Source organism: Saimiri boliviensis, chromosome 5, assembly GCF_048565385.1.
Source record: "Saimiri boliviensis isolate mSaiBol1 chromosome 5, mSaiBol1.pri, whole genome shotgun sequence".
Classification (NCBI taxonomy): domain Eukaryota; kingdom Metazoa; phylum Chordata; class Mammalia; order Primates; family Cebidae; genus Saimiri; species Saimiri boliviensis.
This window is the reverse complement of record NC_133453.1, coordinates 34,496,800-34,523,553: the sequence shown is the minus strand read 5'-3', so window position 1 is coordinate 34,523,553 and position 26,754 is coordinate 34,496,800. Positions and strand designations below refer to the sequence as shown.

The 26,754-nt window shown below is 43.9% G+C and overlaps 2 protein-coding genes and 2 non-coding genes across 4 annotated transcripts in view; 3 read left to right on the top strand and 1 right to left on the bottom strand.

Moving 5' to 3' along the window:
• Positions 1–10: 10 nt before the first annotated feature.
• EEF1B2 (eukaryotic translation elongation factor 1 beta 2) lies at positions 11–3,333 on the top strand. Its single transcript, XM_039469593.2, has 7 exons — positions 11–108; positions 382–482; positions 990–1,112; positions 1,743–1,869; positions 2,446–2,512; positions 2,895–3,020; positions 3,134–3,333. The coding sequence occupies exons 2-7, from the start codon at positions 403–405 to the stop codon at positions 3,286–3,288; spliced, it is 678 nt and encodes a 225-aa protein (XP_039325527.1). The 5' UTR covers positions 11–108; positions 382–402; the 3' UTR covers positions 3,289–3,333.
• LOC120364459 (small nucleolar RNA SNORD51) lies at positions 2,281–2,359 on the top strand. Its single transcript, XR_005579712.1, has one exon. It is a non-coding gene; the product is annotated as a small nucleolar RNA SNORD51 (small nucleolar RNA).
• On the top strand, positions 2,638–2,771 carry LOC120364461 (small nucleolar RNA SNORA41). The gene has a single exon (XR_005579714.1). It is a non-coding gene; the product is annotated as a small nucleolar RNA SNORA41 (small nucleolar RNA).
• Positions 3,334–13,769: 10,436 nt separating the features above from the next.
• The window catches only part of CMKLR2 (chemerin chemokine-like receptor 2), a 50,990-nt gene continuing 38,005 nt past the window's right edge, over positions 13,770–26,754 (bottom strand). The window contains exon 3 of the mRNA XM_074398674.1: positions 13,770–15,486. Coding sequence (XP_074254775.1) covers positions 14,391–15,458 — 1,068 coding nt within the window. The 5' untranslated portion in view covers positions 15,459–15,486 and the 3' untranslated portion in view covers positions 13,770–14,390. The remainder of the gene's footprint in view (positions 15,487–26,754) is intronic.

Genomic DNA, 26,754 nt, shown 5'->3' with positions numbered 1-26,754 from the left:
TTGGACCCGCAGTTCCGCCGGAAGTGGCCTGTAGCCCCGAGGTCGAGCGTCTTTGGTCATCTCCGGCGCATCAAGGGGCGGTTCCCGTTATCTTCCGGAGTCGTGGAGGTACGACTTTAATAAGACATGCCGGTTTTATTTATTTCCAAACGCAACGAAGGGTCCAGGGACAATTTGTGGGCCACTTAATTCAGGGCCCCCAATTCGTACGTGGAAGAAGTGAGAATGCTAACGCACGTTGACCTTTAACCTTTGGTCGGGCGCGGTGGAGGGAAACGCCTCCGTCTCTATATAAGGAATTTTCCGGCCTCTCTGGGCCCTTTTTTCTCTTTGAGCGCGGGGCGCCGTTAGCGTACGCTCTCTCTTTCTGCTGCTCCCCAGCTCTCGGATACAGCAGACGTCATGGGTTTCGGAGACCTGAAAAGCCCCGCCGGCCTCCAGGTGCTCAACGACTACCTGGCGGACAAGAGCTACATCGAGGGGTGAGCGGACGGGCCGAGACGGGATGGTGGGGAGGCTTGCCGGGGCCGGGGCCGGGGCCGGGGCCACGTGTTGCAGCGTCGGCTGCCCCGGGAGGGAGGGAGGATGAGGGGTTAGCGCCCTCCGTTACCATCTCCCAAGGCCCGCGTGTGGTGCGAGCCCGGGCTCCGGGGAGCGGTTCACTAGCAGTAAATGGTTGAAATGTGCTTTGTTTACACTTAATTCAGCCAGGTGTAGTCGCGTCGCTGCCCAGTTAAAATGTTGGGCTGTAGATAGAGCAATGCTAGAGATTGCAATCGTTGAGGTCTACTAAGTGGCAAGACATTTCTCAGGATAACGTGGCGACCCAAGCATGGTTTGATTTTAAAGAGCTGATAATAATTTAAAAAAAAGTATTAAAGCACCCCTACCGGGGCTAGTGCCCACTGATTAATGTGATGCATGCAGCATTATTTTCGCTGGCGTTTGTCTTTCCAAGGTGTGTATGAACGTTTCTGTGTCATTGGCAGGTATGTGCCATCACAAGCAGATGTGGCAGTATTTGAAGCAGTGTCTGGCCCACCGCCTGCCGACTTGTGTCATGCCCTACGTTGGTATAACCACATCAAGTCTTATGAAAAGGAAAAGGCCAGGTAAAATCATCTTTGTGTCAAGCTGAGCAATAAGACTGCTCTCGAAGTTAATCAGCATGTTCACATGACAAAACTGGACCCAGGCTACTTTAGCTTTGTTGGGATATTGTAAGCTAAATTTTTCAGTAACCTTAGAAGGCCAAGAGACTGAAGTCCTCCATTTTTTCACAGAACAGGTAGAACATGGACAACAGCAATTCAACTTTTCCCCACACTGCCCTGCCAATGTACCTCGACCCTGACCTGGGGGCCCCACCTCTGGGGTGAGAGGGTGGCTCATTCATTCAGTCCTTGGCTATTCTGAAACTGCCAACAAGGGTGGAAGTTTGGGAAAGTGGATTCCATTTCAGTAAGAATGGAACTGAGCATACTTAACGAAATTTCAAACAGAAATGTGCATACTAAAAGAGTAAATCATAGTGAGTGTTGAAAATACTGTTTCACATGGGACTAACGTTTTGTTGGGTGACCAGTTGAACATATGACAGTGTTTACCTGGGAGTATGTAAAAGAGTAAATTATTGCAAAAGGGGTCTAGTGATGAATAGTGATTGAAACAAGTTATTTTGTATGGTCTGGAAAAGGATGTTATACCAGCTCAATAGTGGTTGAATTTAAATGTTTTTCAAGCCTGCCAGGAGTGAAGAAAGCTTTGGGCAAGTATGGTCCTGTGGATGTGGAAGACACTACAGGAAGTGGAGCTACAGATAGTAAAGATGATGATGACATTGATCTCTTCGGATCTGATGATGAGGAGGTATGGCATCTTCTATAAAGAAAACATTGGCTGGGTGCAGTAGCTCACGCCTGTAATCCCAGCAATTTGGGAGGCTGAGGTGGGTGGGTCATGAGGTCAGGAGTTCAAGAACAGCCTGGCCAAGTTGGTGAAACCCCATCTCTACTAAAAATACAAAAAAAATTAGCCAGGTGTGGTGGCGGGTGCCTGCAATGCCATCTGAGGCAGAGAATTACTTGAACCCAGAAGGCGGAGGTTACAAGGAGCTGTGATTGTGCTCCAGCCTGGACAACAGAGAGAGACTCCGTCTCAAAAAAAAAAAAAAAAAAACAACGCACATACACACACTGATCGGCAGTTTATCATTGTGGATAAACCGAATTGCCAGGATTTGAATCCTGGTTTTGATTTACATGCCTTTATCAATTCTGACTGGTTGCATGATGAATAAAATCAAATCACCATCTTTCGGCTGAGTTCGTGATGTATTTGCTTTTTTCTGATAAAGCCAGTCTTTTTTGTGATGATCCCACTAGCTTTAAGCAGACGAACAACTGGCTTTCTGAAAAAATGGATTAATTTTTTTTTTCTTTATAGGAAAGTGAAGAAGCAAAGAGGCTAAGGGAAGAACGTCTTGCACAATATGAATCAAAGAAAGCTAAAAGTAGGTCATTTGTTTTTAACTTCATTTCGTAGTAATGTAAGTAATGTTTTTCAAAGTTGTCCTTGAAGTAATTTCCTTTACAGTCCTTGAATAGGTTAATATTTTAAAACCTCCTGTAGGGGTTCTTCCACAGCTACTGGTCTGCAGCTGTTCTTATGGTAGCAGTTGTGGCATTCCTCTGTGGGAAAGAAACTGTTAACACAATTAAACACCTCTTTCTTAGCAAAACAGAAAGTGGGCATATGTGTGACAGACACAAGATGTATCTGTAGTTTTGACTAAGGAGATAGTCGCTCTCGAAACATTGAGATGATTTGTTTGTGTCTTAGAGGGTGGAAAAAACGTAATTCATTATTTGAGTAATGCTGTTTATGTTTTTTAGAACCTGCACTTGTTGCCAAGTCTTCCATCTTACTGGATGTGAAACCTTGGGATGATGAGACAGATATGGCAAAATTAGAGGAGTGTGTCAGAAGCATTCAAGCAGACGGCTTAGTCTGGGGCTCATGTGAGTTGAGGCATTCCTTTTTTTTTTAAACTGACATCTGGAATTTTCATACAGCTTCATTTCTTTCTCTACAGGACTTTTCTAACTAAGATTTTTCTTAATGCTCTTTTTAGCTAAACTAGTTCCGGTGGGATATGGAATTAAGAAACTTCAAATACAATGTGTAGTTGAAGATGATAAAGTTGGAACAGATATGCTGGAGGAGCAGATCACTGCTTTTGAGGATTATGTCCAGTCCATGGATGTGGCTGCTTTCAACAAGATCTAAAATCCATCCTGGATTATGGCATTTAAATAAAAGCTTGAAAGATTACCTGTGGCTTTTGACTATGTTACACAGAGGGGTGGTGTGTATGTTCCTTTCATTTTGATGGAAGGAATTAAATGAATATGTGATTCCTAAATAATAAAAATTTGGTTGAGCATTGTTAAAAAATGGTAGTGGAGGCTAGGTGTGGGGGTTTATGCCTATAATCCCAGCACTTTGGGAGGCTGAAGTGAGTGGGTCAATACCAGCCTGGGCAATATGGAGAGACCCTGACCCTACAAAAAAATAGAAAACTTAGCTGAGCATGGTGGTGCACCCACCCCTATATTCCCAGCTATTTGGGAGCTTGAGGTGGGAGGATTGCTTGAGCCCAGGAGGTTGAAGCTGCAGTGAGGTGAGGTGGTGCCACTATTCCGGCCTGGGTGCCAGAGCAAGGCCCTGTCTCAAAAAAAAAAAAAAAAATTGTCATGCAACTTTACCCACTTGTGATGTCCTTAGCAATGCCTGATGACGTGATTTATTGTAACCCAGCATCTTTGCATTGGGATCAGTTGTTGGCTGGAAAGCAGTAATTGCAAAGCTCACCTGAAGATGTGAGATGTGTGACACTGCTAGAAGACACCTAACCCAGAGGAGGGAGGGCTTCCCAGAATTCTGCATGAATTAAACAACAACTTAAAGTTTACAAATTTAAAATAATGACTCATGTTGTGAAGAAACCATCTTTTAAGTGTTGGGAATGTGATTTGGAGTAGCACTGTGTCCTGGGAGGTGATTATATAGGTAGCTGGTTCCCAGGCTTCCCAGATAAACTTGACTTTCCTTTGATACTTCATAGTTGCTTGGTTGTGGGGGTGGGGTATGTTACTTGGATTTGGAAATATGATTGGTCCTCATGCTGCAGGTAAATACTGGGCTGAAGGTAGTATGTTGAGTAAAGTGATAAGCATTGGAAACAGCTTCATTTTGACAGTGAATTTGGGGTCTGGCTAATGTTTGATAGGGCTTTTTTTTACAATAGTTTTACAAAACTAGTGCTTGGGAATTGCTGATCTCAAATGATCAAAAATTTTTAGGTCAATTTTTTTTTTTTTTGAGACAGAGTTTCGCTCTTGTTACCCAGGCTGGAGTGCAATGGTGCGATCTTGGCTCACCGCAACCTCTGCCTCCTGGGTTCAAGCAATTCTCCTGCCTCAGCCTCCTGAGTAGCTGGGATTACAGACACGTGCCACCATGCCCAGCTAATTTTTTGTATTTTTAGTAGAGACGGGGTTTCACCATGTTGACCAGGATGGTCTTGATCTCTCGACCTCGTGATCCACCTGCCTTGGCCTCCCAAAGTGCTGGGATTACAGGTTTGAGCCACCGCGCCTGGCAGGTCAATTTTTTAATAGATCAAGACCAGTGTTGGCCCAGTGTGGTGGCTCACACCTGTAATCCCAGCAGTTTGGGAGGCCGAGGTGGGCAGATCACAAGGTCAGGAGTTGAGAGACCAGCCTGGCCAACATGGCGAAACCCCGTCTCTACTAAAAATACAAAAATTAGCTGTGTGTGGTGGCGGGCACCTGTAATCCCAGCTACTTTGGAGGCTGAGGCAGGAGAATTGCTTCAACCCAGGAAGTGGAGGTTGAAGTGAGCCAAGAGTGCAGCCACTGTACTCCAGCCTGGGCGACAGGGCGAGACTCTGTCTAAAGAAAAGAACTAGACAATGCTATTTCCTCTCAATCTGATACTATGTTGTAACTGCCTTGACTGTGGGAAACTGTATTATAAAGAGGATTTAACAGATACACACATTGAATAATATCTCAGCAATGTTTTCGTTTTTTTTTTTTTTTTGTGACGGAGTTTCACTCTTGTTACCCAGGCTGGAGTGCAATGGCACGATCTCGGCTCACCGCAACCTCCGCCTCCTGGGTTCAGGCAATTCTCCTGCCTCAGCCTCCTGAGTAGCTGGGATTACAGGCATGCGCCACCATGCCCAGTTCATTTTTTGTATTTTTAGTAAAGACGGGGTTTCACCACGTTGACCAGGATGGTCTCGATCTCTTGACCTCGTGATCCACCCGTCTCGGCCTCCCAAAGTGCTGGGATTACAGGCTTGAGCCACCGCGCCCGGCCCTCTCAGCAATGTTTATAGTCCAACCAACACAGCCTGAAAGTCATGGGAGGCCAGGTGCAGTGGCTCACACCTGTAATCCCAGCGCTTTGGGAGGCTGAGGCTGGCAGACTACCTGAGATTGGGAGTTCAAGACCAGCCTGACCAACATGGTGAAACCCTGTCTCTACTAAAAATACAAAATTAGCTGGGTGTGGTGGCACGTGCCTGTAATCCCAGCTACTCGGGAGGCTGAGACAGAAGAATCGCTTGAACCTGGGAGGTGGAGGTTGCAGTGAGCCGAGATGGTGCCATTGCACTCCAGCCTGGGCATCAAGAGTGAAACTCTTCGTCTCAAAAAAAGTCATGGGAGACATTTTCAGGTTGTCATTATCATGAGAGCCAGCAGAGGGCAGCACTTCATTTTCTGGAAAACCAGAGCCTGGAAATTCTGAAAATACACACACACACACACACACACACACACACACACACACACACACACACACACACACACACACACACACACACCCCAAAACCCCAAACCTTAAATAAACTTAACTGAATGGTGAATGGTAATAAAAATTCGCAATTATTCACATAGTAAAGGGGTTGACCAAATAGCTTGACCAAAATGTTAAGTATCAGCAGAAGTTTTCCTCTCAGTCTGATTTTATGTTGTGGCTGCCTTGACTGTGGGAAATTATGAAGAGGATTTCTTTAACAGATACATGCATCGAATAATATCTCTAGGCAATGTTTGTAGTCCCAACACAGCCTGAAAGTCATGGGAGACATTTTCAGGTTGTCATCATGAGAGCCAGCAGAGGGCAGCACTTCATTTTCTGGAAAACCAAAGAGCCTGAGAATTCTGAAAATGCCGAAAAAACAAAAACCACCCCAAAACCACGAATAAACTTAAGTGAATGGTAATAAAAATCCACAATTATTCACATAGTAAAGGGATTGAGTTTCAAATAGCTTGATCAAAATGTTAAGTATCAGCAGAAGTCGATGAAAAAACTAACAATAATTTGTTTAGCCTGGATGTGGTGGCTCACTCCTGCAATCTCAGTACTTTGGGAGGCCAAGGCGGGTGCATCACGAGGTCGAGTTCAAGACCAGCCTGGCCAACATGATGAAACCTTGTCTCTACTAAAAATACAAAAATTAGCCAGGCGTGGTGGCAGGCACCTATAATCCCAGCTACTCTGGAGGTTGAGGTAGGAGAATTGCTTGAACCCAGGAGGTAGAGGTTGCAGTGAGCTGGGATTGCACCACTGCACTCCAGCCTGGGCATCAAGAGTGAAACTCCATCTCAAAAAAACAAAACAAAACCAAAAACAACAACAACAAACCCAGCTAGTATATATATCAAATATTTATAGAGTTAAAACACTGTTCTAAATGCTTTACCTGCATTAACTCATTTAATTTTTATAGCAACCTATCCCCATTTTCCAGATCAGGGAAACAGAGGTCTAGAACTTGGAATTAATTTAGCCAAGGTCACAGGGCTAGAATGTGTTTAAGTCATAACTCAAATCCAGCTATCCTGCCTCTGTGGCCCTGGGACTCACCCTCTATTTCAAAGTACTTCCTTTCATTGAGAGGGAGGCAACTCTGTCCATCAGTTCTATGCCCCAGTAGAAAGTATGCCTCACCTTCAGCCCCTCTGTTCTTTACACAGTCAGCCATCCTGTTCTTGGTCATTAGCTCTCTGACAATCCCTTTTCCTCCCTCACCAATCTGATTCCAACCTCCAGGGAGGAGGCTTGGAGTCCCCAAGCCCATATCCAAGCTTGGAGTTTTATGTTACCCTTTGGATCTTTCCTCAAACTGAGAATTTGAAAAATTAACTGCTGTTTCTGCTGAGAAATGCCTACACTGTTTGCTACTTTCCACGGGTAGATTCCTGTTACTCCTTGTGCAAGTCTAGGCCTCGGGCTTCTGATGGAAGGGGCTGCTAGGAAGACCTCTGGTGTGCCTTGGAGACATTTTCCCTTTGCCTTGGTGACTACCATTTGGCTCCCCATTACTTATGCAAATGTCTGCAGCTGGCTTGAATTTCTCCTCAGAAAATGGAATTTTCTTTTTTATCGCATTGTCAGGCTGCAAATTTTCCAAATTTTCATGCTCTGCTTCCCTTATAAAACCGAATTCCTTTAACAGCACCCAAGTCACCTCTTGAATGCTTTGCTGCTTAGAAATTTATTCCACCAGATACCCTAAATCAATATTCCACCAGATACCCTACCATGACTGGGTATCACAAGAACAGCACCAGAAAGACCTGCTCCCATGACTCAATTACCTCCTACTAGGTCCCTCCCATGTGGAAATTCAAGATGAGATTTGAGTGGGGACACAGCCAAACCATATCATGACAGAAGAAATTTCTAAGCAGCAAAGCATTCAAGGGGTGACTTCCGTGCTGTTAAAGGCAGTTTTATAAGGGAAGCAGAGCATAAAAGTTTGAAAATTTTGCAGCTTGACAGGGTGATAGGAAAGAAAAATCTCATTTTCTGAGGAGAAATCCAAGCTGGCTGCAGAAATTTGCATAAGTAATGAGGAACTGAATGTTAATCACCAAGACAGTGGAGAAAATATCTCCAGGATATGTCAGACACCTTTGCAGCAGCCCTTCCCATCACAGGCCCAGAGGCCTAGGAGGAAAAAGTGGTTTCCTGGGCTGGGCCCAGGGTCTCCATGCTGTGTGCAGCCTAGGGACTTGGTGCCTGTGTACCAGCCACTCCAGCCATGGCTGAAAGGGGACAAAGTAGAGCTCAGGCCATGGCTTCAGAGGGTTCGAGCCTCAAGCCTTGGCAGCTTCCACATGGTGTTGAGCGCCCGGCAAGTGCACAGACATCAAGAATTGAAGTTTGGGAACCTCTGCCTAGATTTCAGATGTATGGAAAAGCTTGGATGCCCAGGTGGAGGGGCAGAGTCCTCATGGAGAACCTGTGCCAGGGCAGTGCAGAAGGGAAATGTGGGGTAGGAGCCCCCACACAGAGTTTCTACTGGGGCACTGCTTATTGCATTCTCTAGACCCCAGAATGGTGGATCCATTGATAGCTTACACCATGTGCCTGGAAAATATTCAGATAATGCCAGCTTGTCAAGGCAGCCAGGAGGGATCATACTACGTGACTTCAAATTTTTGTATTTTTAGTAGAGTCAGGGTCTCACCATGTTGGTCAGGCTGGCCTTGAGCTCCTGACTTCAGGTGATCCACCTGCCTTGGCCTCCCAAAATACTGGGATTACAGGTGTGAGCCACTGCACTTGGCCTGGACTGAGTACTTTTGAGTTAATGCTGAAATGAGTTGAGACTTTGGAGGGCTGTTGGTTGGGAAGGCACGATTGGGTTTAAAATGTGAGGACATGAGACTTGGGAGGAGCCAGAGGTGGGATGATATGGTTTGGCTGTGTCCCCACCAAAATCTCATCTTGAATTTCCATGTGTCATGGGAGGGACCCAGTAAGAGGTCATTGAATCACATGGGGCAGGACTTTCCTGTGCTGTTCTTGTGACAGCGAATAAGTCTCAGAAGATCTGCTGGTTTTAGAAAGGGGAGTTTCGGCCGGGCGCGGTGGCTCAATCCTGTAATCCCAGCACTTTGGGAGGCCGAGGCGGGTGGATCACAAGGTTGAGAGATCGAGACCAACCTGGTCAACATGGTGAAACCCCGTCTCTACTAAAAATACAAAAAATTAGCTGGGCATGGTGGCACGTGCCTATAATCCCAGCTACTCAGGAGGCTGAGGCAGGAGAATTGCCTGAACCCAGGAGGCGGAGGTTGCGGTGAGCCGAGATCGCACCATTGCACTCCAGCCTGGGTAACAAGAGCAAAACTCCATCTCAAAAAAAGAAAAAAAAAGAAAGGGGAGTTTCCCCTGCACAAGCTCTCTTCTCTTGTCTGCCCCATGTGAGACGTCCCTTTCACTTTCCACTATGATTGTGAAGCCTCCCCAGTCAAGTGGAACTGTGAGTCCATCATACCTCCTTCCTTTGTAAATCACCCAGTCATGGGTATGTCTTTATTGGCAGCCTGAAAATGGACTACTACACACCAGATACCCTAACTCATCTCTCTCAAGTTCAAAGTTCCACAAATCTCTAGGGCAGGGGCAAAATACCACCAGTCTCTGCTAAAACATTATGAGTCACTCTTGCTCCAGTTCCCAATAAGTTCCTCATCTCCATCTAAGCCCACCTCAGCCTGGACTTTATTGTTCACATTGCTATCAGCATTTTTGTCAAAGTCATTCAACAAGTCTCTAGTAATTTCCAAACTTTCCCACATTTTCCTGTCTTCTTCTGAGCCCTCCAAATTGTTCCAGCCTCTGCCTGTTACCCAGTTCCAAAGTCGCTTCCACATTTTCAGGTACCTTTTCAGCAGTGACCCACTCGACTGGTACCAATTTACTGTATTTGTCTGTTTTCCGCTGATGATAAAGACCTACCAGAGACTGGCAATTTACAAAAGAAAGAGGTTTAGTTGGACTCACAGTTCCACATGGCTGGGGAGGCCTCATGATCACGGTGGAGGTAGAGGAGGAGCAAGCCACATCTGTGGACGGTGGCAGGCAAAAAGACTGCTCCATTCACAATTTTCAAAAGAAAATTGAGAAATTATAGAAATTGAAATATGTTTTTAAACTTGCAGTGAGTAGCAGAGACAGATAAGACAAAGACTCCAGCAGGGACTGGGATAAGAGGAGGATCTTTGGGAAACCCCAAAGACAAGGATATAGATTTCCAGAGTTTCTTCACCTCCACAGTTGGATGCAATCTCTTTCCTCCGAACAATTTGCAAACTTCTTGACTCTCTATGGTACTTATTATTTTCTACCTTATTTTAGGATTGTTTTTAATGCAGGTTTAATCTCACTTTCTAAACACATTCCACTGTGCACAAGACTATGCCAACCTATCACTGAAGTCTGGGGAAGCTCAGAGGCTAAAGAGGCTGACATATCCAGTTTTTCAGAAAGAAATATTTCAGCTGGGCACGGTGGCTTACGCCTGTAATTCCAGCACGTTGGGAGGCTAAGGTGGGCAGATCATGAGGTCAGGAGTTCGAGACCAGGAGTTTGAGACCAACATAATGAAACCGTCTCAACTAAAAATACAAAAAATTAGCCTGGTGTGGTGGTGTGCCCCTGTAATCCTAGTTACTTGGGAGGCTGAGGCAGGAGAATCGCGTGAATCTGGGAGGTAGAGATTGCAGTGAGCCAAGATTGCACCATTGCACTCCAGACTGGGCGACAATGTGAGACTCCATCTCAAAATAAAAAAAGAAAAAAAAGAAACATTTTATAGGGACTTACGAACAGAAGCCATATCTGTGTCCTTGGGTGAACCCAGGAGGCGGAGGTTGCAGGGAGCTGAGATTGTGCCATTGCACTCCAGCCTGGGTGACAGTGCGAGACTCTGTCTCAAAAAAAAAAAAAAAAAAAGGAAAAGAAAAGAAAAGAAACATTTCATAGGGACTTATCAACAGAACGGTGGTAAGACAAAATGGTGGATCCCTGCACCGTTACCCACAAGACCCAGGGCTTATATTCCTTAGGGAAAAAGTGATTTGGAAGGGATATGTAGTCTAAAATGCAACCAATTTGCACCATGAAGGGGTCACTGATATAAAGGTATGCTTTACTGATCTTACACTGGTGTCTCTCTCTCTCTCTCTCTCTCTCCCCCCCCTTCTCTCTCTCTCTCTCTCTCTCTCTCTCTCTCTCTATATATATATATATATATATATATATGAACAGAAGGTGAAAATATATCAATAGGTCCATGCTTTTTCTGAAATCATTCTGAAATTAGACTTGTCCATTTGCCATCTGAAGGTCAGTGTTGTTTTCATATATACAGTTAGTTTTAGTTTATACGTGTTTACATACCCATTTCCTTTTTTTAAAATTTCAAATTTTATTTTAGTTGGGGGGGGTACATGTGCAGATTCGTTACATGGGAATATTGTGTGATGCCGAGATTTGAAGTATGAATCCTGTCACCCTGGCAGTGAGCAAAGTACCCAATAGTTTTGTTTTGTTTTGTTTGAGATGGAGTCTTGCTCTGTTGCCCAGACTGAAGTGCAGTGGCATGATCTTGGCTCACTGCAACCTCTGCTTCCCGGATTCAAGCAAATCTCCTCCCTCAGTCTCCTGAGTAGCTAGGATTACAGGTGCACGCCACCACACCCAGCTAATTTTTTGTATTTGTAGTAGAGACTGGGTTTCACTATATTGGTCAGGCTGGTCTTGAACTCCTGATCTCGTGATCCACCTTCCTCAGCCTCCCAAAGTGTTAGGATTACAGGCATAAGCCACCACACTCAGATTTTTGTTTGTTTGTTTGTTTGTTTTTTTGTTTTTGAGACAGAGTTTTGCTCTTGTTGCCCAGGCTAGAGTGCAATGGTGCGATCTTGGCTCACTGCACCTCTGCCTCCTGGGTTCAAGTGATTCTTCTACCTCAGCCTCCCGAGTACCTGGGATTACAGGTGTGCCACCATGCCTGGCTAATTTTTGTATTTTTAGTAGAGATGGGGTTTCACCATGTTGGCCACGCTGATCTTGAGCTCCTGACCTCAGGTGATCTGCCTGCCTCGGCCTCCCAAAGTACTGGGATAACAGGTATGAGCCACCATGCCCAGTCTTAGCTCCCACTTACAAGTGAGAACATGCAGTATTTGGTTTTCTGTTCCTACATTAATTTGCTTAGGATAATGGCCTCCAGCTCCATCCATATTGCTGCAAAGGACACAATTTCATTCTTTTTTATGTCTGTGTAGTAGTCTATGGTGTATATGTACCACACTCTCTTTATTCAATCTACTATTGATAGGTACTTGATATCCAGAATTCTTAAAGAAGCATTTCTGTTTATAATGATATTGTAGAGGATTAAAGATGAGTGCAATTTTTTTTTGACATTCCTCCTGTTGAGAGTTGGATATCTACGTCTCTTCCCCTTGAACCTGAGCTGGTCTATGCCTGCTTTGACATTACTGTGGAAGTGGTACTGTACCAGTGGCAATCATAGCCTTTAAGAGGGCTAGATAATTTCCACGTTGGTCTCTTGGAGCCCCGCTTTGTCACATAAGAAGTCTGGCTACCCTGAAGTGCCATGGTGGGATAGCTGTGTTGAGAGGGGAGAGAGAGGGAGGGAACGGATGTCTTAGGCAGTTGCCAGCTGTGATTTGCATCATCTAGGCCAGCTGAGGCTCCAGACATTGCAAAGCAGAGAGAGATGAACCTCCCTCCTGACTTCTTTGAATTCCTGACCCTCAGAATTGTGAAAATTATATCACATGTATAAATTGTTTTAAGCAACAAAGCTTGGGAGCAGTTTATTAAGCATCATTAGTTAGCTGTGTTTTCGGAGTGTGGTGATGGTTTCTGTGGACACTGCCCTGGGAACATGAGTCATCATATCCCCTCCTCTTTCATTTCCCATTGCAACCAATAAAGGCTGTTCCTACTATTAGAGAGAGAGAGAGACAAAGAAGAAAAAAATCCCCCCAAATCATTAACTAGAATAGATGCTTTAAGATAATCAAATATTATTTTAATTCACAAATGTGTATACATACATTACATAAAGAAATTGAGTACACATGTTGCATTTAAAAAATGTAGGTTATTTGTTCAAAATTAAAATGAATTTAAGCAAACATTTTAACATTTTAAAAATTAATCATCGATTGATTGATTGAGATGGAGTTTTGCTCTTGTTGCCCAGGCTGGAGTGCAATGGTGCAATCATGGCTCACCGCAACCTCCGCCTCCTGGGTTCAAGTGATTCTCCTGCCTCAGCCTCCTGAGTAGCTGGGATCACAAGCACCCACCACTATGCCTGGCTAATTTTGTACTTTTAGTACAGACGGAGTTTCTCCATGTTGGTCAGGCTGGTCTCAGACTCCTGATCTCAGGTGATCCACCTGCCTTGGCCTCCCAAAGGGGATTACAGGTGTGAGCCACTGCACCTGGCCAATCACATATTTAAGATTAAGACTTAAGTCTTGGCCGGGCGCGGTGGCTCAAGCTTGTAATCCCAGTACTTTGGGAGGCCGAGGTGGGTGGATCACGAGGTCGAGAGATCGAGACCTTCCTGGTCAAAATGGTGAAACCCCGTCTCTACTAAAAATACAAAAAATTAGCTGGGCATGGTGGCGCGTGCCTGTAATCCCAGCTACTCAGAAGGCTGAGGCAGGAGAATTGCTTGAACCCAGGAGGCGGAGGTTGCAGTGAGCCAAGATCGCGCCATTGCACTCCAGCCTGGGTAACAAGAGCGAAACTCCGTCTCAAAAAAAAAAAAAAAAAAAAAAGACTTAAGTCTTTAGAAACATTATTATTTAAAAAATAACTGATATTGCTTTAACAGTGATTAATTCACCATGGTATAATTAGTAAGAATGATGCATTTTATTTAAGTTGCAGAAAATAATTATTCAGATCCTTCCTAAGTATTTTTAGGTTTTTCTTTGTTTATTTGCTTTGAGACAGAGTCTCGCTTTGTCACCAGGCTGGAGTACAGTGGTGCAATCTCAGTTCACTGCAACCTCTGCCTCCTGGGGTCAAGTGATTCTCCTCCTCAGCCTCCCGAGTAGCTGTGATTATAGGTGCATGCCACCACACCAGCTAATTATTATATTTTAGTAGAGATGGGGTTTCACCATGTTGGCCAGGATGGTCTCTATCTCTTGTCCTTGTGGTCCGCCTGACTCGGCCTCCCAAAGTGCAGGGATTACAGGCACGAGCCACCACACCAGGCGTATTTTTAGTTTTTTAAAAATTTTTATTGCCACATCAAAAGGAGTCAAGAGGATCCTTCCTAAGTTTTATATTCACACAAAAATGTGATGACTATATAGTGACCAAAAACAAAAACAATAGAAGTAGGGTCAGCTCTCTATCTTGGAAACAATTTTAATCTGAAAGCATTCATCAGAGGACCCATATGGAAGCCTTATACTGATTTGTGGAAAAGTAGTAACTTATTGGGCTGTTTCCAGGAGACACAGATTCTTCATTTCTGAGTTCCTGAGCTGTTCACTAACCGTGCCAGAGCAGCTGACTTCCCACAGGGTATACTTGAGTATCTCAGCAACCGAGGCCCGGAAGCGAGCTTGGAACTTTTTACTAATTAGGACGTAAAGGATGGGGTTCAAGCAACTATTGAGGAATGCCAAACCAGTGGAGAGGGGGATTCCAGCTTGCAGCACATAGTGGGAATAGCTATTGTGGTGAATGGTGAGCTCCCAAATGCTAAACAGGTGATAGGGAGTCCAGCAAACCACAAAGGCCACAACCACAGCCAGAATTGTCCAGAAATGCTTGCTGGAGATCAGGATGCTTCGCTTCTTCACTTTGAAGATGAGACACATGTAGAAAATACTCATTGTTAGCAAAGGGAAGAGATAGCCAAAGATAAATTTCACCCAGGTCAGAACATGGTGTCTTATCAAAGTGAGGTCAGGATCATGCTTCTGAAAATTGTTATAGCAAAGAGTATGGTTACGGAACTCCACAGTTTCCCGGAAGTATAGGGCAGGACCACCAATTAGAGAAGCCAAAAGCCAGATGAATATAATGACAATCAGAGAGTTGTTGAGGGTTCGATGCCGATGACACAGGACAGGATGGATCAAGTGGATATAGTGGTCCAGGCTGATCACCGTCAGGAAGAAAACACTGGCAAACATGTTCAACTGGGCAATGAAGGAATTGGCTTTGCACAGCCAGATGCCAAAGGGCCAGTGGAAATTCATGGCCACATAGGAAATGTACAGGGGCAGGAAGAGAACAAAAATGAAATCAGCAATGGCCAGATTGAGGAACCACAGAGTGGTGACTGACTTCTTCCACTTGAACCCCGTGAACCAAATGACAATGGCATTTCCCGGAATTCCCAGTACAAAAGCTAAACAATATAACACCAGGGAGACCCAGTGAACAACTCCCAGCTCGACTTTCTCCTCCAAATCAGACTCCAGAGAGTAATAGTCTAGTTCATAGGAATAGTTCTCAAATTCTTCAAATAATGTTTCCTCTATATCTCCCATGACCTTGGTAAATGGAGAATGAAGAAATCTGTAGAAACAAATTTAAAAAGAAAGAAAAAAATTTTAAAGAAAAATAAAATGTTAGTGAATAAGGAACATGAAGATAAAAATATTTCAGGTTATAGATCAGACATAGTAATATATATATATATATATATATATGTGTGTGTGTATATATATATATATATATATATATATATATTTTTTTTTTTTTTTTTTTTTTTTTTGAGACAGGTTCTCACTCTGCTGCCCAAGCTGGAGTGCAATGGCTTGATTTTGGCTCACTGCAGCCTTGACCTCCTAGGCTGAAGTGCCTCCTACCTCAGCCTTCCCAGTAACTAGGACCACAGGTACTCACAACAATACCAAGCCAATTTTAAATTTTTTTTGTAGAGATGAGTTCTCACTGTCTTGCTCAAGCTGATCTTGAACTTCTGGGCTCAAGTGATCCTCCTGCCTCAGCCTCCCAAAGTGCTGGGATAACAGGCATAAGCCACCACGCCCAGCCAACATAGTATAGTTTTTGATAGGACTTGTGGTTATACTCCATATGTTCAAGTCTTGGCAAACCTCAGTTTTATTCAGCTTATCACTCTCCCAGCTATGAAAGTACATTTTTATAAAGTATTTAGTAATTGCTAAATTAAAATGAATGACTCTACAGTTAAAATTCTTCTGTTCATATTGCTTGTAGGGCTGACTAGAGAGAGTCTAACATTCAACAAGCATTTATTAGATTCCTACTATGCATTATTATTTTATGGCAGATGCAAAAAAAAAAACCAGATTAATACTTACACATTGATAACTTAAAAATCTGTATTTCGGCCAGGCACAGTGGCTCACATCTGTGATCCCAGTACTTTGGGAGGCTGAGGCAGGGAGATCACTTGAGACCAGCCTGGGAAGTATAGCAAAAACCTGTCTGTACAAAAAATTTAGCCCAGTCTGGTGGCTCATACTGTAGCCTCAGCTACTCAGGAGGCTTGGGCAAGAGGACTGCATGAGCCCAGGAGTTTGTGGCTGCAGTGAGCTCTGATCAAGCCACTGCACTTCAGCCTGGGCAGCAGAGCAGGACACCACCTCAAGACAAAAATTTTCCTGCAAAATCTGGATTTGCTGTTGCCCTGATTTCTTAAGCTCTAGACAAATAAATTCCAGTTACTTCCTAGACCACTCCACCTATATGTTACTGGAGATTTTGACCCAATATTTTGCTTCTAAGGATGTTTTGAGTCCATGTTTGTGAAACCAAACAGAGTAATCAGAATTATATCAATATGAATGGCTTCTCATCCCAAAGGTAGCTTTTGGAATAAATTTAATTATGGCCACTTAATTTCTATATTAATTTCCTATAGAATGCAATTAAGCTTTATTTAAATTTTTACCTTACTGAAATAATTCTTTTCTACTACAATAATTTATGACAAAGATTGGATTTATTTATTTATTTATTTATTTTTTTGAGACAGAGTCTTGCTCTGTTGCCAAGGCTGAAGTGCATGGTGTGATCTCAGCTCACTGCAGCCTCTGCCTCCTGGGCTCAAGCAATTCTTCTGCCTCAGTCTCCCGAGTAGTTAGGATTACAGATGCCTGCTACCACTCCTGGCTATTTTTAGTAGAGACAGGGTTTCATCGTGTTGGCCAGGCTGGTCTCAAATTCCTGATCTCAAGTGACCCGCCTGCCTCAACCTCCCAGAGTGCTAAGATTGCAGGTGCAAGCCACAGTGCCTGGCCAAAGATTGGATTTATTAATCAGTTTCACTTTATTTTTGTCCATACCAAATTTTGTCTCTTACAATTTCTACCAAAGTAATTTTTATTTTGTGCCTACCCACCTCCCTTTTTTCTCATCAAGTCCAGTTTTTCTGGGTTAAGGAGAATTGAATGTCAGTTTTTCAATCACAATAAAAGTGTACGGTGTGCAACTCTGGCATCTTCCATTTTATTTTGTGTTATTTCTATCTGTAGTATTGAAGATTAAGCAGAAAAAAGATTAATAGTTATATTCATTTCATGGAGCTACAATTATATATGAGGCAAATACGTAAGATTTGAGATTATAAAGAGGCCAAAACATCCTGTGTTGCTCATGAGTTTCTCAAATTCAATTTGACTATCACTGAATTCATTCATCATCCTAGCTAAAACCTTCTGAGAAATCTGACAGGGCATAATTAAAAAACAAAAGCAATTTATTCACTTCCTCCCAGGTCTAGCCCAGTAACATTTTTATTCTTCAGGATTCACTTCAAATGCCACCTTTCTTAGAAACATTTTCTGACTTAGCTTTCTGCAGATAATTATAATAATTATTGTTATTAAAACAATTTATTATAAAATAATAGTCAATGTTATTGAGAATTTACTAGATGCCAGACATGTATGATCTAATTAGATCCTCATAAGAATCTTACAGATACCTGTAATCCCGGCTCTTTGGGAGGCTGAGGCAGTAGGATTACTTGAGGCCAGAAATTTGAGACCAGCCTAGGCAACAAAGTGAGACAGTTTTCTTAAAATAAAAAAAAAATCTTACATTGTAGGTAAGTACAGGTGACCCTTGAAAAACATGGGGGGTGCCTAGAGGTGCTGACCCCACACACAGTAAAAAAAATTCACATAAAACTTTTACTTATTATTGTTTGAGACAGTCTCCCACTGTCACCCAGGCCAGAGTGCAATGGTGCAATCATAGCTGACTGCAGCTTCAAACTCCTAAGCTCAAGTGATTCTCTCACCTCAACTTCCCAAGTAGATGGGATTGCAGAAGTACACCACCATGTCTGGCTAATATTCTTATTTTTGTAGAGATGGGATCTTGCTATGTTGCCCAGGCTGGTCTTGAACTCCTGGCCTTAAGGGATTTTCCTGTCTCAGCCTCCCAAAGTGCTGAAATTACGGGAGTAAGTCACTGTGCCCAGCCTATTATTATTATTGAGATGGAGTCTTGCTCTGTTGCCCAAGTTGGAGTGTAGTGGCACAATCTCGGCTCACTGCAATCTCCACCTCCGGGGTTCATCCTCATCATCTTCACAAGTAGGCTGAGGAGGAGGAAGAAGGCGGGTTGGTCTTGCTATCTTGGGGTGGTAGGGGCAGAGGAAGAAAATCTGCGCAGAAGTGGATCCACATAGTTGAAATCCATGTTGAGAGCTGGGCGTGGTGGCTCACATCTGTCATCCCAGCACTTTGGGAGGCTGAGGTGGGTGGATCACAAGGTCAGGAGATCGAGACCATCCTGGCCAACACAGTGAAACCCCATCTCTACTAAAAAAAAAAACACACACACACACACACACAAAATTATCTGGGCATGGTGGTGCACACTTGTAGGCCCAGCCACTTGGGAGGCTGAAGCAGGGCAATCCCTTGAACCCAGGAGGTGGAGATGGCAGTGAGCTGAGATCACACCACTGAACCCCAGCCCAGCGACAAAATGAGACTCCATCTCAAAAAAAAAAAAAAAAAAAAGAAAAGAAAAGAAGCCCATGTTGTTCAAGGATCAACTGTACTATTATTGGACTCATTTATGAGAAACATTGAAGCTTATAGAAGCTTAGTAACTTACTCAAGATCAGGCAACCTGTGATTGCAGGGTCAGGACCTAAAGTCAGATTCGTTGGACCCATAGCCTGAACTCTTAACCACTACAGCATTCCCCTCTTCTGTCATACTTCTCTTATCACACTTAACACATTATGTTGTCATTAGTTTATTTTTAATTTCTCTCCTACTAGACTGTGAACTCTTTGAGAATAAGGACTGTCATTGCTGTACCCACAGTGCCTTGTACATCTTCATATATCACAGGTGATTAACAGATGCTTAATAAATGATTGGCTCCCATTGCAAACCAAAGATAATTTTAAAATTTCAGGTGAGATTTTGTGAGTTTACCCCTAAGTCAGTGTCACTGCCAGACTCTCTCTAACCTTGACCCACAGTTCTATTACCAGGATCTTGACTTATTCCTCGACACCAAATCCCTTCCTTGGTGGGTCCTACTCCAGTGAGCAAGAATTGGCTCCTGACTTACTGCCCTGTTCTTTCAGGCTTGGGATCTCACCCTGCTCTGTCACTCCTGGTGGCTGACCCTCCCCAGCGTCAGATCCTTTCCAGCTTAGCCTAAAACTTTCTGTCTTGGTTTTCTGCCTATGTCCTAGGACATCCTTACCTTCCTGGTGCCTATGATCTGTTCCTTTAGATTATTAGCAATTCAGAAGCCACAGTGCCCATGGGGTGATCTGAATCACCTTACAAAACCCCAAACAGAATCTCATTCCCCAAACAAAGAAAAGCCCACGGGAGACCCATTAATAGCTTCTAGCCACTATCCTCTAACCCTTCCAATGTCATTACTGACCCTCCTGGGACAGTGTTATCATAACAGGGCCTGTTAAAGGCAACCATCTTCTTCCGCATTCTGTTGGAATGGGTCGGCAGAGTGGGGAGTGGTGGAGAGTGGGATAGTGGTATGTTTATGTGTGTGGGTATGCCTTGAGGATGAGTGATCTATCTGAATAGAACACCTTCAAACAGAAAGCCCTGCACCAGAGAGGTTCTAATCTTCCAGAAAGTAGATGAAAATATTACACTAAAAGTGTAGTTCAGACTTGTAGAAAAGCTTCAAGAACAGCTGGTTGCTGCTCAGCTGAATCCTTTATGGGAAATAGGAGCTTAGGAATTCCCCTAAGATTTAGAGCAAATGTTTTTGTGTGACAGTGATGGTGAGGAGGGGAGACAGAGTGGAGAAAAGAGAGACGGCGGCCGAGCGCGGTGGCTCAAGCCTGTAATCCCAGCACTTTGGGAGGCCGAGGCGGGTAGATTACGAGGTCAAGAGATCGAGACCATCCTGGTCAACATGGTGAAAACCCGTCTCTACTAAAAATACAAAACATTAGCTGGGCATGGTAGCACGTGCCTGTAATCCCAGCTACTCAGGAGGCTGAGGCAGGAGAATTGCCTGAACCCGGGAGGCGGAGGTTGCGGTGAGCCGAGACCACGCCATTGCACTCCAGCCTGGGTAACAAGAGCAAAACTCTGTCTCAAAAAAAAAAAAAAAAAGAAAGAAAAGAGAAAAGGCAGCAGGCACGGTGGCTTATGCCTGTAATCCCAGCACTTTGGGAGGCTCAGGAGGATGCATCACCTGAGGTTGGGAGTTCAAGACCAACCTGACCAACATGGGGAAACCTCATTTCTACTAAAAATACAAAAATTAGCCAGGTGTGGTGGCACATGCCTGTAATCCCAGCTACTTGGGAGGCTGAGGCAGGAGAATCACTTGAACCCAGGAGGTGGAGGCGGCGGGGAGCTGAGATCGCGCCATTGCACTCCATCCTGGGTAACAAAGGTGAAACTTTGTCTCAAAAAAAAAAAAAAAAAGAGAGAGAGAGAATGCAGAACTTAGCCACTGTCCTACTGAGTCCTCAAGCATACACAGTGAACTTTTGAGGGCATGTTCTTGTTTACCTATTACACCTTGTTTGGCTATTGCTTTACAGTTTTCAGGTACTTCCAGGTCTAAGTAAGTTTCTAGACCTCATTTAGACCTTCTCAAATATCTATTCATTTCCTAGGGCTGCCATAACAAAGCACCAGAAACTGCTTGGCCTAAGATGACAGAAATGGTTTGTTTCACAGTCTGGAGGCTCGAAGTCAGAAATCAAGGTTGTTTCCCTCTGAGGGCTGTCGTGGAAAACCCGCTCCATGCCTCTTGGCCTCGCTTCTCATGGTTTGCTGGCAAACTTTGACCTTCCTTGGCTTGTCCATGTATTACATTGATCTCTGTCTTCATTTTTACATGGCATTCTCCCTATGTGACTCTAAATTCCAACCGCCCCCCTCCCTTTTTTTTTTTTTTTTTTTTTTGAGACGGAGTCTCACTCTTGTTGCCCATGCTGGAGTGCAATGATGCTATCTTGGCTCACTGCAACCTCTGCCTCCCAGGTTCAAGTGATTCTTCTGCCTCAGCCTCCCGAGTAGCTGAGATGACAGGCACATGCCACTATGCCCAGCTAATTTTTGTATTTTTAGTAGAGACAGGGTTTTACCACATTGGCCAGGCTGGTCTCAAACTCTTGACCTTGTGATCTGCCCACCTAACCTCCCAAAGTGCTGGGATTACAGGCATAAGCCACTGCACCTGGCCTAGACCCTATTTCAAATAAGGTCATAGTCTGAGGTAATGGGGGTTAGGACTCAACATATCTTTTTTTCTGGTGGGGTAGAAGGGTTACCATCCAACTCACAGCACTAACCCAGTAGTGGCAACCATCATTTCTGAATCCCCATCACTCACTCATTCAGCCAATATTTGGTAAGTGCCCACATTGTTCAGGCACTATTCTAGCTGATTGAAATACTTCACTAAATAAGACAACTATTTCTTTCCTCTTAGATTTTACATTTACCAGGCAGGGATAGATAGTAAAAAAATAATAATAATAATAATAATAAAATTATATAGTGTGTTGAAAAGATGGTAAGTGCTATAGAAAGATGAAAAACATTGAACAAAATAAAGGGAGTAGGAGGTAGTTTTAACTTTCTTTTATTATTATTATTAATTAATTAATTTATTTTATTTTATTTTATTTTTTTTGAGACGGAGTTTCGCTCTTGTTGCCCAGGCTGGAGTGCAATGGCGCGATCTCGGCTCACCGCAACCTCCACCTCCTGGGTTCAGGCAATTCTCCTGCCTCAGCCTCCTGAGTAGCTGGGATTACAGGCATGTGCCACCACGCCCAGCTAATTTTTTTGTATTTTTAGTAGAGACGGGGTTTCACCATGTTGACCAGGATGGTCTCGATCTCTTGACCTCGTGATCCACCCGCCTCCGCCTCCCAAAGTGCTGGGATTACAGGCTTGAGCCACCGCGCCCGGCTTATTTTTCTTTTTTTAAGACGGGGTTTCACCATGTTGGTCAGGCTGGTCTTGAACTCCTGACCTCAGGTGATCCACCCACCTTGGCCTCCAAAGTGCTTGGATTACAGGCATGAGCCACCACGCCCGACCAGTTTTAACTTTCTTTCTTTCTTTCTTTTTTCTTGCTATGTTGCCCAGGCTGAAGTGCAGTGGCGTAATCTCTACTCACTGCAACCTTTGCATCCTGGGTTCTAGTGATTCTCCTGCCTCAGCCTCCGAGTAGCTTGGATTACAGGCATGAGCCACCACAGTCAGCTAATTTTTGTATTTTTATCAAAGATGGGGTTTCACTGTGTTGGCCGGGCTAGTCTCAAACTCCTGAGACTGGTCTGCCTATTTCTATACTTGTTTGCCTCACCATTATACCTAACAATCTATTCTATACACAGCAGAAAGCAGGCTCTTGCCATAATAAAAATCAGATTGCTTTTTCCCTTTGCTAAAATCCTTCAAAGGCTGACAAGCATCTATATGATATAACTTCCTACATTCTTGTTGAACTTTTTTCTTCTTTTCTTCCTCTTGCCTGGTTTTCTCATCCTATCCTAGACATACTGGCATCCTTATTACTTCTAGAATCTGTTAGACACATTTCTGCCATAGGGCCTTTGCTCTGGCTGCCCCCTCTGCCTGGAACACTCTTGCTGGAAATATCCACAACTAATCCCCTCACCTCCATCAAGCCTTTGCAGTTATTTTCTCAATGAGTCCTTCTCAGACCACCTTATTGAAAGTTAAAATGAGGCTGAGCACGGTGGCTCAAGCCTGTAATCCCAGCACTTTGGGAGGCTGAGGCAGGTGGATCACGAGGTCAAGAGATTGAGACTATCTGGGCCAACATGGTGAAACCCCATGTCTACTAAAAATACAAATATTAGCTGGGCATGGTGGCGTGTGCCTATAGTCCCAGCTACTTGGGAGGCTGAGGCAGCAGAATCGCTTGAACCTGGGAGATGGAAGTTGCAGTGAGCCAAGATCGTGCCACTGCACTCCAGCCTGGGCAACAGAGCAAGATGCCGCCCAAAAAAAAAAAAAAAAACAAAAAAAAACAAAAAAAGGAAAGAAATAGAAACTCCAGGTGGGCTTTTCCCTTTTACAACAACCAGTAAGTTATTCCTTGTTCCCAGGGAGGCAATCACAAGATGTATTGCTACTCAGATGCCTCTCCAGAGATCCTGCTTCCCTCAACAGATAGACGAGAGTAGCTGTAGAATTTGGGACAATTCTATTTTTTACCCCTGAGGAAAAAAAATTCCATGGACAAGTCTTAGACTTTCTTAGGTTTCTTTTTTTTCTTTTTTCTTTTTTTTTTTTTTGAGACGGAGTTTCGCTCTTGTTACCCAGGCTGGAGTGCAATGGCGCGATCTCGGCTCACCACAATCTCCGCCTCCCGGGTTAAAGCAATTCTCCTGCCTCAGCCTCCTGAGTAGCTGGGATTACAGGCACGTGCCACCAGGCCCAGCTAATTTTTTTGTATTTTTAGTAGAGACGGGGTTTCACTATGTTGACCAGGATGGTCTTGATCTCTCGACCTCGTGATCCACCTGCCTCGGCCTCCCAAAGTGCTGGGATTACAGGCTTGAGCCACCGCGCCCGGCCTCTTTCTTAGGTTTCTATCAGAATTACCAAGGAGGACCCTGGGAAGTAAATCAAAAACACTGAATCAGCACCCAGGCCGAGAGTTATTTCTGTAACTCTCGAGAGTTTCTATTTCTTTCCTTTTTTTTTTTCTTTTCTTTTCTTTTTTTTTTTTTTTTTTTGACGGCTTCTTGCTCTGTTGCCCAGGCTGGAGTGCAGTGGCATAATCTTGGCTCACTGCAACTTATTATTCCCTGTGGCTGGGACAGAGCCCCAGGCCCCTGAGAGGGAACAGTGAGTAAGTCTCCAGGTAAATGGCACTCACCTGCTACCTGCCATCTCTGGCTAGAAGACCCCTGTGTCTCTGCTTCATCATTGCTCCAATCCCCACAGCTTGAGTCTGTCAGTTTCTACCTGTAAGCTGTGCTCTGCCACAAGGTTGCACTCAATCATGTTTCTAGTTCAAAGTATAACTTAGCAGATACCTAACCCACTTCTACTTCATTCGATTTTTTTTTTTTTTCTTTTTGAGATGGAGTCTTGTTCTGTCACCCAGGCTGGAGTGCAGTGGTGTGATCTCAGTTCATTACAACCTCTGCCTTACCAGACCCAACTAATTTTTGTGTTTTTAGTAGAGATGGGGTTTTGCCATGTTGCCCAGGGTGGTCTTGAACTCCTGGGATCAAGAGAGCCACCCACCGTGCCCAGCTAATATTTTGTATTTTTAGTAGAGACAGGGCTTTGCCATATTGGCCAGGCTAGTCTTGAACTCCTGACCTCAGGAGATTCACCCACCTCGGCCTCCCAAAGTGTTGGGATTACAGATGTCAGCCCCATGCCCAGCCTCGAATTCCTCTTTAAACAAGATATGCACTCTCTTATTTGCTATAGTCATGAGCAGTTCCCAATTACTCACTTATGATACTTTCCAGGATGCTGTCAGCAGTTGAATTTGCAATCTTTCTTTTGCTTCCAGACAGTCTTACTCTCTCTACCCAAGCTGGAGTGCAGTGGCATGATCATGGCTCACTGTTACCTCGACCTGCTGGGCTCAAGTGATCCTCTCATCTCAGCCTCTGGAGTAGCTGGGACTACAGGCACATGCCACTGCACCCAGCTAATTTTTAAAATTAATTTTTTGTAGAGATGTAGGTCTCTTTCTGTTGCTCAAGTTGGTCTTGAATTCCTGAGCTCAAGAAATCTTCCTGTCTCAGCCTTCTAGAAGTTGTCATTTTTACTGATACCATGCTTTATATATAGTTAGAAATACAGTTGTTGAAAAATTAAAACTATGCACATGAGCATGAAAATGAATTGTGATAATGTAATCTCAAAGTAATATCAGCGATCTCAAAGGAAAAATGTGTTTACAAAGAAAGCTTACTACCTTGACCATTTCTGCCAACTTAAAAGGCCTATAGAGATGTTTCTATACTTATTAAAAAGTGGCATAACACTGTATAATCAATCATGTTGTTACACTGTATAATCAATCATTTATTTTTGGTGGGATAAGAAAGAAAGGACAAAAAGAGACACAAAAAGAAAATGGGGGAAATTTTTCCTCAAGTAAGTCATGTGGAGATAAACATATATCCATGCACACACATACATACATGTGCATATATACACATACAAATAGTATTTGAGAGGGGATGGGAGGATGTGAATGAAGGATCAGAGGTGAACAGGAGGGATGTCTGGGCAATAGAAAGAAGCTGGTGGGCAGTAACCAGAAATGAAGACAGATAGGTGGACATTAGTTTTTTTTGTTTTTTTTGTTTTTTTTTTTTTTTTTGAGAAAGAGTCCAGTTCTGTCATTCAGGCTGGAGCGTAGTGGCACGATCTCAACTCACTGCAACCTCCACCTCTCAGGTTCAAGTGATTCTTACTTGAGAATGAAATGTGAAAATCACGTGTAAAAATCAAGGGATTCTCGGCCGGGCGCTGTGGCTCACGCCTGTAATCCTAGCACTTTGGGAGGCCGAAGTGGGTGGATCACCTGGTCAGGAGTTCAAGACCAGCCTGACCATCATGGTGAAACTCCACCTTTAAAAAAAAAAAAAGAAAGAAAGAAAAGAAAAATCAAGTGATTCTCATGCCTCAGCCTCCCAAGTAGTTGGGATTACAGGCGTGTGCCACCATACCCAGCTAATTTTTGTATTTTGAGTAGAGTTCAAGACCAAAACAGGCTGGTCTTGAACTCCTGACCTCAAGTGATCTAGCCCCTTCCTGGATCTCTCAAAGTGCTGGGATTACAGGTGTGAGCCACCACATCTGGCGGCTTTAAACAATCTGGACTTTAAATCCAGGTTTAAAAGAAAGAGGATCTGGCCAGGCGCGGTGGCTCAAGCCTGTATTCCCAGCACTTTAGGAGGCCGAGGCGGGTGGATCACGAGGTCAAGAGATCGAGACCATCCTGGTCAACATGGTGAAACCCCATCTCTACTAAAAATATAAAAATTAGCTGGGTGTGGTGGCGCCTGCCTGTAATCCCAGCTCGGGAGGCTGAGGCAGGAGAATTGCTTGAACCCAGGAGGCGGAGGTTGCAGTGAGCCGAGATCGCGCCATTGCACTCCAGCCTGGGTAACAAGAGCGAAACTCCGTCTCAAAAAAAAAAAAAGAATGCCAGGATGAGGATTTTTGACTTAACAGAAAAGAGGAAATAGCTACTGTATTTGTCTTAAGCCATATGTGCTGCTGAAAGGCAAGTAAATAATTCAGATTGAAATAAAGACTAATAAAGATCTCTATGATCATAAAATGTTTGTGTAGCCGTTTAACCACCAAG

Coding starts and splice junctions, on each gene's coding strand:
- EEF1B2 (XM_039469593.2), top strand. CDS start 403: ATGGGTTTCGGAGACCTGAAAAGCCCCGCCGGCCTCCAGGTGCTCAAC. Junction 1,113..1,742: donor TATGAAAAGGAAAAGGCCAG/GTAAAATCATCT, acceptor ATGTTTTTCAAG/CCTGCCAGGAGTGAAGAAAG. Junction 3,021..3,133: donor CGGCTTAGTCTGGGGCTCAT/GTGAGTTGAGGC, acceptor TGCTCTTTTTAG/CTAAACTAGTTCCGGTGGGA.